Source organism: Colossoma macropomum, unplaced genomic scaffold, assembly GCF_904425465.1.
Source record: "Colossoma macropomum unplaced genomic scaffold, Colossoma_macropomum, whole genome shotgun sequence".
Lineage (NCBI taxonomy): Eukaryota > Metazoa > Chordata > Actinopteri > Characiformes > Serrasalmidae > Colossoma > Colossoma macropomum.
The window spans coordinates 36,873,830-36,888,294 of NW_023494787.1; the positions used below are offsets into that span (position 1 = coordinate 36,873,830).

General features: G+C 39.8%; 1 protein-coding gene across 2 annotated transcripts; it reads right to left on the minus strand.

Annotated features, from left to right (window-relative positions):
- Nucleotides 1-404: 404 nt before the first annotated feature.
- ciarta (circadian associated repressor of transcription a) lies at nucleotides 405-14,091 on the minus strand. 2 transcript variants are annotated; one of them, XM_036567186.1, is made up of 7 exons: nucleotides 13,811-14,090; nucleotides 11,396-11,739; nucleotides 9,909-9,984; nucleotides 8,613-8,691; nucleotides 8,336-8,489; nucleotides 1,548-1,719; nucleotides 405-1,427 (listed from the first exon to the last, which is right to left on the minus strand). In XM_036567186.1, exons 2-7 carry the CDS (start codon nucleotides 11,735-11,737, stop codon nucleotides 1,234-1,236), a joined length of 1,017 nt encoding a protein of 338 aa, XP_036423079.1. In that variant the 5' UTR covers nucleotides 11,738-11,739; nucleotides 13,811-14,090; the 3' UTR covers nucleotides 405-1,233. The 2 variants fall into 2 exon arrangements, with proteins under 2 accessions (XP_036423079.1, XP_036423078.1); XM_036567185.1 differs by having other exon boundaries at nucleotides 405-1,719; nucleotides 13,811-14,091.
- Between the last annotated feature and the right edge of the window lie 374 nt (nucleotides 14,092-14,465).

Consider the following 14,465-nt stretch of genomic DNA (forward strand, 5'->3'; position numbering starts at 1 on the left):
AAGCCATAAATCCTGCTTCATGAGACAGACCCCTGATTTCACCTTTAAACAGTGTGGAGTTCTGGACGATAAACGTACAATACCTCTTGACTCCTACTGAAATTCTTAAAGCCGTGCTCTTTGGCCAGAGCTTGCTTACAAATGTAAAATCGGTCCATTAGCATGGTCCTGCATGAAGAAAAAGATTCCAATGTGTATCAAGTTTAATGTGTGCTTTAATAGTTAATCTTATCAGTTAAAAAAAAACAATATAGGTTATATATGTTGTAAAAAGTTTAATTTGCCCAGAAGGTGACTAAACCAACTGGCTTTTTCAAGCACAATGGTTTCAAATTTTTGAAATAAAAAAACACAACATATCTTTTTAAATGTGCAAATAAATAGTGAAACCTCCCATTAAAAGACACTAAGATGTGCAGTACACTATACATGTGCAAGTTGTATTTGACAATGAAAGTTGTCTCACGCCACAATGTCCTCCATATTTCATATTACACTAAAACATTACACAACAGCCACTTGTCACACCTTTTAAAATAACTGAAATTATGTTCTTTGCCACTGAATAAATACACATCAAGTTATGGTAAAGGAATCTGCTCAGTAAAGGTGTACTGGCTCTTGGGATTAAGGCTTTCAGTGAGTCCAGTGTCTTCAAGTAAGAAATCAATTTTAAAAACCTGCTGTTAAATCAACTTTTAGGTTTTTTTTTTCCTTTAAACAAAATCTACACTTTCATATCTGTCCTTTTGTTTTGCACTCAATGTGGTGGTTTACAATTCCAGCTGAAGGTGGTTAAGGTGGTTTGTGATCTTCCTTAGATTGCCCAGTTTGTCATGGCAGCAAATGGGTGAAGTCTATGGCAGGTAAAGCATCTAATGGCAGTAACGGCAGAAAGTTCCAGAATCTTTTTCATGTGTTTCAGCGACTCCTTTCGCTGCTCAAGATGTTGAAGTACAATTACTGAAGCGAAGTTCAGCCACTTCCCTGGAAACCGTAAAAGGCATTATCACAGCCTTTCAGGGAAGTTCAGCACAGGACTTTCATAGAAACATTCTATTCTACTACATATGGCAGAACAGTGGGATCATAATGACCTTGGTGCTTTCAACACCTTTTGCTGTGTTGTTTGTCATTTCAGCACACTTCGTGAATCGCGACGAGTTCCCAACATCAGTGGATATCAGTGGATTGAAAAATTCCTTCCTTTTAGCAAAAAGGACCTGCTTAATGCTACGTGCTTGGCTTTTCTGACATATGAGATTTCCTACCAGCTCTCCTTTTTGGCTCAACCCCATTCACACCTTGAACCTGATCGTGGGTGTGGAAGGGAACTGCTGCCTCCTGTCTTCCAGTTGTCTGGCACGAGTCTGAAGCAGAGGTGGTGGAAGAAATGGAACAATCCTGTGTGTCTGAGCAGCTCCCACCTGTGGAGGTATGATGTATTACAAGTGAAGATAAACTACCCCTTCTAGCTGACTCAGACATACATGTGAAAAACTCATGCTCTGATAGGCTGCGGCTGCTTGTTTCTGGGTTAAGGATACCTTCTGACTCTGAAATCACTGGTCCTTGGCATCTAGAAACTGTGTCTTCTTTTGGGTGTGCGCTAGAGGTGGTCAGACAGGGACTCTGTTCTGGCTCTTTGTCTCGAAAGAGTTTGCAGTTTGGAGGGGCCGGGCTTTGAGATTCTGAGTCAGACCAACTTAATCGACGTTTCTGAAAGAGAGTCGGGGGAAAAAAAGACAGACAGCATGGTTCAAAATTAAATTTGGCATTAAACAATGAATTAAACAATGTAAAGAACCCAACCTTTAACCTTGAGGGACATGGTGAGTGTCTTTAGTTCTTGTTCATCAAAACCATGTGCTGTGTTTGTATGATCTTATGTAATGACTTGTGGGTGTTTACTTTAAAAGAATGCTCGTCCATCACTTAAAGCCATACAATGCATGTTTTGGAAATTTGGAGACCTCTCTGGTGGAAATGTGTAATTACACACAATGTGCAGAAGAACATTGTCACATCAGGTGTGCTTCATACCCCTTCCCCTCGTGGATGAATCAGATGATTGCGAGCATGCTGAAAGAGTCATCTTCATGAGAATAATGTTCATTTCACATTTGAGACCTGAACATCAAGTCTATGCATATTTCTGGAGTTTATGCAAGTGACATTAATACATTAATTTGTGCAATGTGGTGCAAAAAACTCCTGCGAAGTCTGACTTGACACTGCTGACTTTTAACATTTTTTATCCCTGTTTTACAGGGTAACTCACAGCTGTGCACAGATGCCATATAAATACCTTTAAGAGTCTACTGGAAACAAAAAATGGCCATTTTTTGGTCATATTAAGCAAGATTATAATTTCATTTAAAAGACAAAATTCTTGTTTTTCTGTAATATTTGATTGAAATGTAATGACCTTTGCTGTCTGCAAAACATCTTAGGTCTGATTATATCAGCGTGCACCAGCTTGCAGGGAACAACATTAACCAATAATATGTGTCACCTATCCCTCTTACCACTCCCACAGATCATAGGACAAAAAACGCTGAACTGGCTCAGAGACTCTCCCTAACGTAACGTTTCACTTGGGAATATGTCATGAAACAAAAATGCATTGTGATTTCTGATTCACATTTTTAACCACTTTTTACATATTATACAGGGTAAAAATGACGAATTAATTGAGGTTTTATGACAATTATATAAATCAGTATAGGCTGTTTATTGTTTTAAACTAAATAACAGCTTTGGCATACAGGACCGCTTGTTGGCAAGTCTTTGGAAAACTGGATCCGCCACTGTGAGCTTGCAACCAGATATAAACATTCTGTGCCATTGAAAATTGCGTGTTCTAACGAATAAACTTAGACTATTATAAATACATATGTACTTACTATTAAATTTTATAACACTAACCAAAATGTCACTATAAATAAGTACTAAGGGTCAATATTGTATTGCAAAATAACAGGCTGTAAGAATGACCAAATGGCAAACGTGTAATGTGCAACTTTTTTTGCAAATGTATGTCCTCTGTATTAGTTGTATGTTGTTACTCATCCAGTACCAACAATCTGGGATAGTCAAGGCAGGCATTTAATTCCATAGAAACACATGAAACCCTAAACATAACCTTTCAAACTGCTGCTCACTTACATTCAGCTGCCCTACAACATTGTTTGGTGGAATGTCGCAACTGCAAAACTGTGTGTACGTGAGATGGCACACACCCATGACTGGCCAGCACCAGTCTGATCAACAGAAGAGAGTACATAAACCACCCCACCGACCCAGAGAGCAGGGCTAATTGTGCTCTTTTGGACTCTGGGGTTTTGTATCCAGATATTTGACCAAAAAAAGCCAAGCAGGCATGGCAGTACATTGCAAGCACAAGAACAGAACAGCCATGTCCAAAGATCCTAAGACTCAAAAAGTAGGAAAAAAGGGGGATTCACATGGACTGACTGTAACGAATTTGTTCATTGCCAATGTGAATTACTCATTGTCAAATCTCACCCCACCTGTTAGGTAGATCTCCCCCATCATACGATGCTACCAAGCTGAGAGGGTGAAGGAACATGAAGCCACAGACATTCTAAATGACTTAGAAAAAGCAACCCATCACATGAATCACATGAATTACTTTCTTGTAAGCTACAGAAACGACAGAGCCTTTAGACAGTAAGACTGGCTGTCATTTTCAGTCGTGACTAACATAGTTGGAAACCTGTTATAAAGGTCTGCGGACGGGAGCAGGACAAACGGTGCAGATATTCTCTGTGGGAGCGGGACTAAAAAAAAAGGGTATGAATATTTTAATGAAATCTAGCCAAGAGCCCCATGTAACACAGGCCTCACTACATGTTCAGACCAAAGACTCCTTCTTTTTCACTTGCAAGGAAATTTTTTTTGGTAACTGCAGATTCTCCTAGTATCTCTTAGCACTCAGCAAATCCTTATCTGGATGCTTAAAGTAACAGATGAGACAAATGTAGTCTATCAGTAGGGCTGCCACCTCAGTTCCATGAAAATCCGAGACAATCAGTGGATTCATTTTTTTTAATAAATTCAGTAGATGGGTAGGTCACGATGCAGTCTATGATACACAGAGGTCAGTTTGATCTAATTTTCTTAGGTACTGCATTGCAGTTCTGCCTAGCACCTAAACATATTCACAACAGCGCCAATAGTGCACTTTCTGAAGCAGTTATCCCTTTTTTTGAAGGTTATCTGAACCAATCAAGGCCATTCTTTCTATACAAATAGTTAAATTGAACAAAAGGAAGCAGTAAAATTAATAAGAAATGCTAACATATGGCAATGCTTGGTATCTATCAGCCAAGTCATGTTTGATATAAGAAGTTTGCTTCTTTTAGATTAGCACTAGAGCTACAGCACTAACATAAATAACAAGCAATAGAAGACTATACCTCACCAATAAGCACAGCGCAAATAATATGCCTAAAATATCACAGAAGGAATCAAATTACACTGCAGGACATGATTTAAGCATAAGAATACAGAAAACATGACATAAATAAAAACTGTGTAGCACTCATCTTAAAGCCTAAATGTCAGGTATGTCAAGTATGTGATGCACTTTCACTAATCATGATGGATGGAGCTTCAGAGGTCCTGTGATCAGAATGAGTGTGTCCTAAAACCGTAAATGAGGACCCATTGGAGCATAAGTCTGGAGCCAGCAGCTGCAGTAATTCCAGCTCCAACAGCAGAAATTAAAGTTGCTGCAGTTAAAAAGCTTGTAGTTGGATTTTGGGAGTGGGCTGATGGTCTGCCGCGAGGCGAGCCTGTCCCAGACTCTGCCTACCGGCGCCCCCCAGATGCCCTATACCCGGGATCTGGAGCATTTACTTTGAAAAAATTACAGTGTTCAAAGCCTGCCGTCTTCACACCTGAACTAGGAATTATGGAACAGTACCCATAATGGAATAGGACCCACAGGTGGGGACCCTTTGGAGGGCAAGTCTGGTGACAGCAGCCATGGTAATTCTAGCTCCAACAGCATATATTAAAGTTACCGCAGTTCGTTGCTTGTGGTAGGATTTTGGGAATGGCTTGGCAGTCCACCACTGCCTGTTCCAGATCTTGCGTACTGGTGTGCACCTGGATGCCCTTTGGCTGGATATCCACGTCCAGGGTCTACATTAGCCTCATAGCTCCAGTGTAAAACTAAAGCTGCATCAAACATGTCTGGGTTTATAGACTACATATGGGGTAAGAAGACAAAGTGAAACCTTCCTTTGAGGATTCATGTGGACTTTATACACTTGGAGCAAGAGTAGAGAATGCCTCATTAATCATTAAGTTAAGCACACTTGCAACAAGTGGCCTCTAAATGCATTAATGCTGTGCACAAAATCTGCCTTTTCCCCTCAATTTACTCCCAGTGTTTACCATATTCAACTCCCATCTACTTCAAATTTCTAATATTGGACAATAGCTACCACCTAAGCGTGTCTACCCCCTTTTTCAGGGGTGCTCAAGCACACCTAGATTGAGCCTCAGCACACCTAAAAATAAGAGTAAAAAGTCATTTGGGTTTGTTGTGTTTTTCTAAAAAAAAAAACAAAACGGAAGTTTGTCTCTGATAAGCAAATGTTATGATCCACTTTCTCTCTTCTACTTTTCTTACGCCCCACTCTCCCCAAAGCCGTGCAGTAGCTGTGCTAAGCGCGCACGCACTAGTGCCAGTTACAGCGTGACTGTGTGGTGTGGTGGCTCCAGTAAGTAGAACAGACGAGGATTTCGTGTCACAAAGTCGTCTGGAAGGAACCTTTCTAGAAATCTAAGCTCCACTCTTGCTTCACATCTGAAAAAACTCCACAGGTGTTGCTGTCTATCCTTCAACTGTGAGAAGACAACTCAATGCTGTGGGTCTGAAAGGATGTATAGCTGTCAAGAAATCCTTACTAAGAAAAGGAAAGAGAAAGAAAAATAAGAACATTTGCACTAGAACAATGAAACTGAATATCTGAGATATGAAGTAAAATTTATTAGGCTGATTAATCTAAATTTATATTCCAAAATGAAGTTGCGAGACTGAACTTTAAGCGGAAAACTGAAAGTAATTATCCCAAAAAGAGTGGAAGCTGTAATAAAGGCAAGGTCACACACTAAATATTGAGTTTAGTTGTTTTTGTGTAGTTTTCTGTTCAATGCGCAATCTTGATGCTGAAAAATTAATACATTGTACATAAGGGCCATTCTGACTGGAAATTAAATAAATGAAAGTGTGGTCTCTGAGTTTTGCAGAGTAAATGAGTAACAAGCCTTAGGATGTATTAAGCTTGGGATTTTATCAGATAAATTTCACTGGATCATTTAGATCGGTCATGCACTCAGCAAATTTGTAGGAAGACCTTTTTGCTGAAAAACAGACTAGCTTTCCTACCGTTTCCTATCCCAGCTAAAAGTTAAAGCAGACTCCTTCTAGACCAAGATTACATTCCAAGCATGTCCAAGTAAATCATTTACCCTGCAGACAGCTGAAAAACCATAGCATTAACTAGGCACTCTTCTCAAAGTGAGTCCAGCATGGGAGATCTATTGGCTGCTGTCAGTGAAGCAATTCACATCCAAATATGTTTCAGTAGCATAAAATGACATATTTGGTGCATTACAACACAAAACACATTATGATAAAGCACATCTTTCCAGATGTTTCTGCACAGCTGGTCTTAGTGCAACTACAGATGCCCTAAAATGTATTTGTAGACTTACAGTGTTATGTTTCATGTAATTAAGCAATAGTGCTGTCAAAATGATAATTAAATTTAATTTACTTTATTTTCATTTGTACTCAATATCTGTCCTAATAATGCATCTGAAACTGTATTATCAAAGAGAACACCAAGCTAGAAAAGCCCCGCCATAACAGGATTACTGACAGGTGAAAGTCTATGGAAATGAAAATGCAGTCTGGTCGAATGTATTTTCAAATGCACTGAGAGGCTGAGTGCAGTAGGTTAGAATATGCAATTGTAAAGAGAAGAGGTGCTGTTTCCCTTTTTACATTTGAAATTTGTCATTATTCTATCTTGGTGTTCTCTTTGGTAATGCAATTTCAAATGCTTTATTAGAGAATGCAAATGCATATAAGATAATTTACATCTTAATTATCATTTTGATACCACTATTCCATGATTACATGAAGCATAACACTGTAAGTCTACAAATACATTTTAGTTCAAATAAAGCATATAAACATCTACATCTCTAAGGATGAATAGTCAATAATAGTATACCTAAGGCCATGCTGTCACCAGAAAATGAATCAGCAACTGAATGGTAAAGACTAAAATGCACACCAACTAATATACAGTATACACCATTTTTAGGCACCTAAGTAAATTGTTTAAACCGTTCATCTCAGCAGTACGTGTGTTTTTGCCAGTAAAAACATAAGCATAACTTCTGAGATATGTAAACTTACCATAAATGCAGTAAATGTCTTATTTTCAAGAAAGTAGTTGATATCCTGTGAACTATTTTGAAGAACAAAGCATGGTTCCTTAGATGTCCCCAGCCATCACATGGATTTGTTAAATTCTATCAAAAGCACTCTAGATTTAATATCTTTAAATACTGATTAGCCAAAACAACTATAAATAATACTGGGCTTCTATGAGGAGAGACACTTTGACATAAATAAAATCACTCATTTTCTATTAAAATTATTTGTATTTATTATAATATTTGTATTTTTCTAAGAAAATAATTACTTACCACCCAGATAAATTGCGTTTTTCCCCAGTTATCTCCCCAATTTAGACATATCCAATTCCACCCACTAGTTGGGACGCATTATATGATGCCACCAGTGCTAGGAGGGTGAAGGCTAGCACAGGCTTCCTGAGAGTCCTGTGAAGTGCCACTGCATCTTTTCAAACTCCTGCTAATGCAATGTCATTGGACAGCTGAACACACTCGGAGGAAAGTGCCAACCGCCCGTTCTATTATCTGTTCTGCCTGCACTGGCTAGCATGGAGCTGGGTCATGAGAGGGAGGCCATCCTACCCACTCAAAGAGTGAGGTCAATTTTGCGCTCTTGGACCCCTGGCCACTGATGGCTGTAGCATCATCAGGGAGATAAACTGCCTTTTAATTGTAATTTATTTCCTCAGGTACCTAAAGGTTTGCACAGTACTGTAATTAATTCAAAGTATTATCTTTTCGAAGTACAAATCTATCAAAACTCTACTATATATGACTGAATAAACTAGCTACTTCTCAACTGTAACCTTTGAATTAACAGTCAATTGTCAGCATCTCCACTGTTTGAATGGTTATGACTATGTTTTACCTTCATGGGCAGCTGGTTCTGATGCCAGCGTGGTTGAGTGCTGGCAGTGGAGTTTTGGGACAGTGGGGTGGAATTAGGGTCACAGGATGCCACGTGAGGAAACCAAACCTTTAACATCATCTCCAGTTGCAGAAGCGTGCGCAGATACTTCTCCCTGTGTGTGTGTATGAAGGGGGGATTGGAGATGAGTTTCAACAGCTAATGTATTCCGTTGTTTGAAGCTCTTTTCTTTAAAAGATTCTTGTTAAAATGTTTAAACAAAAATAAGGCAGCATACCCTAGATGAGGTTTTTGCAGAATCCCAGCAATCCTTTGCAATCTGTCCATGGCAACACTTTGCTGGAATGTGCTCAGACCTGTCAATGAGACGGATGTCATCATTCTAAAGAAATAACTAGAAGTTAATTTTTTAGCTTATATGTTCTAGAAAGTTGCAAATACCTTCATTTACAATGAAAAAGTATTTGTCCCCTCCTGATTTCTTATGTTTTGGCATATTTGTCAGACTTGTCTCAGTCTTTAAATTTCACCAACTGATTCTATGCGATAAAATAATTACCCCCTTAGTTACTCAATCAACCAATTATTCAAATGTAGTTGACGAATGGATCAATTAAACTAGACATGCAGCAGCTTCATTACTGCCAGACATGGTTAAATTAAAAACTACATAAACAAAACATGAATATTAAGTAGGCTAAGAGGTCTCAACAAACAGCACACTATGCAGCGATCAAAATAAATTCTAAAATAGATGAGAAAGTTGTATATATATACACACACAAGTTGAAAGTGAACCTTTTTGGAAGACAGGGATCCCATTACAACAGGCTTAGAGCTAACACAGCATTCCACCATAAGAACATCATACCAACAGTCAAACATGGTGGTGGTAGTGTGATGGTGTGGGGCTGCTTTGCTGATTCAGGGCCTGAGTGACTTGCCATAATTGACAGAGCCATGAATTCTGCTCTGTACCAGAAAATCCTACAGGAGATTGCCCAGTCCTTGGTTTGTGATCTGGAGCTGAAGCACCATGGGGTTATGCAGCAAGACAATGATTTAAAAGATGAAGAGCAAGCCCACCTCTAAACAACTCAAGAGAAATAAAATTAAGGTTCTGGAGTGGCCTAGTCAAAGTCCTGACTTGAACTCCAATGGGATGCTGTGACAGAACAGGCAGTACATGCTTGAAAGCCCTGCAATGTGGCTGAGTGAGCAATTCCGCAAAGAAAAGCAGGTCAAAAAGACTGATCTACAGTTGTAGGCAGCATTTGGTAGCAGGTTTTGCTGCTAAAGGTGGCACAGTTAAATCAGTTATTAAGTTTGGGGGCAATTACTTTTTCATATGCATGACACTGGTGTTGCAAAACCTTTTTCCTTCAATGAGTGAAATAATAATTTAAAAACTGTTTTGTGTTCTCCTTGCTCTTATATTACATTTAGTATGAGAATCTGAAACTAGTTAGTGTAACTGTAAGTGTAAATAATAACAGAGGATATTAGGAGGGGGCAACTACTTTTTCCATTGTATGTCATTTCCATAGATCTTGTCACACACACAGGCACTTACCTTTGTCATATCTCCCTGTTTTCAATCCATTTAGCAGCTCCAGCAGTGGCCTAACATAACCACTCAGCTCTGCACACTGAAAGCAAGAGAAAGATTACTGGCATGATGAGCTGCTCTTAAGAGAAAGATCAAAGACTTTCAGAATCTGTCATGTGCACCAACATCCACTAACAGACAAACATTTACTTTAGAATAATTTCCCACAGGCCCCACAAGTCTAATGTAAACGGAAGCAAGCCATATGAAAATGAAATATATTGTCATATGTCGTCGACATATTAAACGTCAACAATTATTTTTCAACATCGCGATTTTTTGTAGTGGTGGTGCCATCTTTTGTACTGGTTTTGGTGTCACATAATAATCGGCCTCATTCACCAATATTTTCCTACGTTTTTCTTACATTTGTTCTTGAGATGGTCTTAAAAAATCTGTCAAATTCATGTCGTGTTTTTCAGTGACAGAACTGTTCACAAGCTTTGTGCTCTTGAGTGAGTGTAGATTCTGTTCTTACTTAAAAACAAATCCCAAAAACACTGGCGGTTGTCAGAATCTTCGTGAAAACTGTGAAAGTGGGTTTCAAGAAGAAATTTCTTCTTAAGAACGGTTGGTGAAAGAGGCCCATTGATTTATAGTTTTAGCAGTTCTGATGGAGAACAAAAACTTTGTTAACTGTAATGTATGTTATTTGCTTGGTGCTTCATATTGTTTTAGAAGAACAGTTATATAAAAGATAAATAAATAGTATATTTCCTTCACAGAAACGTGCCTTCTTGTCTACTTAAAGGGGAATTCCACTCATTTTTCCAATTTCTTGTATAATTACGTGGTTTAGATGTAAACCAAAGTCATTTAAAGACTAAAGTAAATAAAGTATTTAAGCTCCCTCACAGATGGTTGTTACCTGAAAATGTTATAATTATGCTGCCTGATGTCCAAGAAATTGTTTTAGGATAGTTCAGATACAGTTTTGGCCAAAGACAATTAACAACATTCATGGCAGGGATGCACATGATTTACCACTATGTTACATCAACATTACATATTAAAACTCAGAAGTCACATGTAGGCATACAGGTGGTTTTGGACTATAAATAAAATGGCTATATTTGTGTAGTAAACACTGCAAACTCTGGTTCTTATCACCACCACTGTAAAGAAATCAGTCAGTAAGCTTCTCTACAATGAATCATCTCACAAACCACTATGAACGACTCTGTTTACATTTCAACAACTTTGCTATGCAGAATGTTTGAAGAATCACGTGGAATTTCTCTGTAATGTTTACTCTGTAATCAAAGCAAGTTATGTCAGACTTGTAAGATATATTAGAATAGAACAGCAGTACTCAGGAAGCATGAAGTCATTAACTTGATTAATGAAAACTTAAATAATACCTAATATTGTGATAAACTTAAAAAGAAATTCTGGTATTGAATTTTATCAATACTGCTTAGTACTAATGGAAGGGTGACTTGATGACTCACTTTGCGAGAAAAGGCCAAGTCTCCTTCTGTCGGAGCCCGAGTAGCCGATACAGAGGTCAAACCACCATATGCTGGGGATCTGTGGCAGTGCGCTGTCTGGTCGCTCTCAGCTGTGGAACTTCGCTGATCTCCACAGTCTGAATGTGGCTCAGGACTCTGTGGGAGCTCCGTGGCGAAGGGCGCAGGGCTGGACTTGCCCAAACCAGCCTCAACAACTCCCTCTGAAGAGGCCTCAGATGAGACGTCATCCTCCGTCTGGTCGCTCTCACCGAACATAAAGCGCGTGGTGGAAGAGAGGGCGGCTTGTGACGGCCATTCAGAGGAACTGCCAAGTGACTGCATCACTGAAGACACAGGAGCGCAGATAAAAAGGTGATAAAGTTGAGTTTGTCACATGTTTACTGAAGCATTCTGATTCAAACAGAAGGGTGAGATTAGACAGGAAACAGGCTGAAATAACACAAGTGTGAGTGTGGCGTATAGGATAAGCAGCGATAGAGAATTAAATCACTTTCCTGGAAAAAAAAAGGAGGAAACACCATGTGAAAGCAAGAGGACATCAACGTACAGTTTAGAAAACAAAGGGAGAGGACAAAAGTGCCTGAGACTGGGATTAGCAGGAAGAAAAACCTACCTGTTTTTTCTCTCTTCGCAGGACTCCATTCTCACATTGAGAAAAGTACACTCATGTTTCTCAGTAAACTCATATTTCAAACAGTTTATAAGAGCAGCACAGTACAAGCCACACCCTAAGTCAAAGGAATATAGTTCTCTGACCTTTAGGGCTGTAAGATCAGGACTTAGTATTTATGCCAATCTCCAATCTATGCCACCAGACTTGGAGGTGGTCTATGGTTCAGGAGGTGGAACTGGGTTTTTCCATCATGGTATAACTGGGTGAAAGGGGATCATTCAGGAATCTTCAAGGCCTTAGGCCTGACTGAGAGCGAAGCTGCTGACGTCATTAGGATGCGCTTGAGAAACACTACCTTTGTCGTCTCAATCTTACCACCGACACTGTGTTCAGGTTTGTTTCTGAGCTCATCCAAATTTCTATTAGTTCTGATTAGTAACGATGAATTAGCAATCATATATGTAAATTGTCTAATTTACATATGATTTGCATATAACTGCTTTGACCAAGTCTTTGTTAGAGGGCAGGTGCTCTCACCCCACCACTTTCTCTCTCTCTCTTCACTCTTATTTTAGCCTGCTCATTTTCTGTAAGCTTTTGTCTTCATTAGGCCTTTATGCGCGAGATTACATACGTTTGTGTAAACATGCGGACCTGTTAAGATTATTTTTCTCTGTTTTTATCCATTTTTTAATAATATTTCCTTTTTTATGTTCCCTTTAATCCTAAAAAACATGTTTCTTATTACATTTATAACCTTTTCTATTTTTTTAAACCATTGTATGGTTTTCTCTTTTCAGTGTTTGGGGTATGTCACATCATACACATGAATGGGTGTTTTTCATACGTTTCTAAATTTTTATCATAGCTTTGCTGTGGTATATTACCCAACAAAACACTGAGGGCAGTATACAAACTCGTTTCAGACAGTTTGCAAGAACAGCACACTACACACCGTGCACTGGGTCAAAGGTCACATCAGCAGCGAGATAAATCACGAACAGCAGAGTCTTTAAGAGTCCATTTGAGGGGAAAAAAACTACTGAAATCAGCAGTTTAACGTATAAATGTTGCTAGAAAACCGAGCACAGAGCTGACGGAACCGAAAATCTGCCGCTCAGAACTCAGACTCAACGGTCACGAGTAAAACAAGGCCTCACTAGATAAAAACTAAAAAAAAATAAGGAGCCTATTTGTTTCCGGAAGATTAAACATACCAGAAATGTCCTTTTATACAGACTGAGCTAACACTGCGCTCACTTCTACACTCTACACTACAAAGTAAACACGCCTGGGTCTCAGAGCCCCGTGTATGTATATATATGTGTGTGTGTGTGTGTGTGTGTGTGAGTGTGTGAGAGAGAGAGTGGATGTGCGCGCGCGCCGTGTGTTTATGTTGGTTTCTGCTTCAACATGCCCGTTTTTCACAGTTTCACAGGCGACAGAGTCAAATAACGACACTTAGGCTTAAATGTGGAACTCAAAACGAGCCGTAAAGAAGCGGCTTCATGTCCACATTAAATAAGTGTGTGAACCGCCCGAGAAGTGAGACCGAGTCTTTCACCCTGCAGCTCGATGTGGGTTTGTGGCGCTGTCTGCTCCGCGATGGTGGGCTGTTAGAAGCTGCCAGGAGTGTTTGTATGTTTAGGTTCAAGCGTACTTACAGATAAGGCTTTGTGATATAAGGCTAACCCGCCCGTGTCGGTGGGAGTGAAGAGACTCGTTGTCACTTTCGAGGTAAATGTGATTTTGCAGGAATATAATAAATTATTTTTCCTCACCTTGTGTTTTTCTCGCGGTGAAGACCGTCCGGCTGAAGAACTGAAGCTCCGCTGTCGTTTCCTCCGTTTAACTCGGAGCTCCTCTGTCGCTTTTTCTGATCAGAAAGTTCACCGCCCTGTTTCTGAAATCCAACCTGTTCTATTTCTTCTACACTGATTTGTGTCGCCTTTCTTTTTCTCGCCGCTTCCCTCCTCTCTTCCTTCCTTCCTTTTTTTCTTTAAGCGCTTCACTTTCCAGCGAGGGACAGCATGTGCGTCTCTACACGTGCCCCGCTTGTGTGCGAGCCACGCCGAGCGCCCATTGGCTGCGCTGCGCAGGCTAGCGCGCTCATGGGACCCTGATCCGACCAATCAGCATCCGACCTGCCCAGGATTGGTCAGTTACATGTGTTTGCAAGCCTCAGTCCTCGCACGTGGCACTCGTGTGGAAGGACGACTACTACAGCATGGAGGAATTGGACACACACACTCTCTCTCTTTCTCTCCCTCCCTCCCTCTCTCTCTCTCTCTCTCTCTCTCTCTCTCTCTCTCTCTCTCTCTCGGTATTATCTGCCATTTTCCAACACGAGGATCAGAGCGTGTAGGGTCACGTAAGAAAACATTTGTCCTTTTCAATCACTAGTGAAACATTACACTAAATAACATGTTGATGTTC

Bases quoted from the DNA above. Each gene is read 5' to 3' on its own strand.
- ciarta (XM_036567185.1), bottom strand. From the start codon at position 11,737: ATGCAGTCACTTGGCAGTTCCTCTGAATGGCCGTCACAAGCCGCCCTC. The intron at 9,985-11,395 runs GTGAGTCATCAA...TCTTGCTTTCAG, and splicing joins ACTTGGCCTTTTCTCGCAAA to TGTGCAGAGCTGAGTGGTTA. The intron at 1,720-8,335 runs GTAAAACATAGT...ACTCTCTTTCAG, and splicing joins AGAACCAGCTGCCCATGAAG to AAACGTCGATTAAGTTGGTC.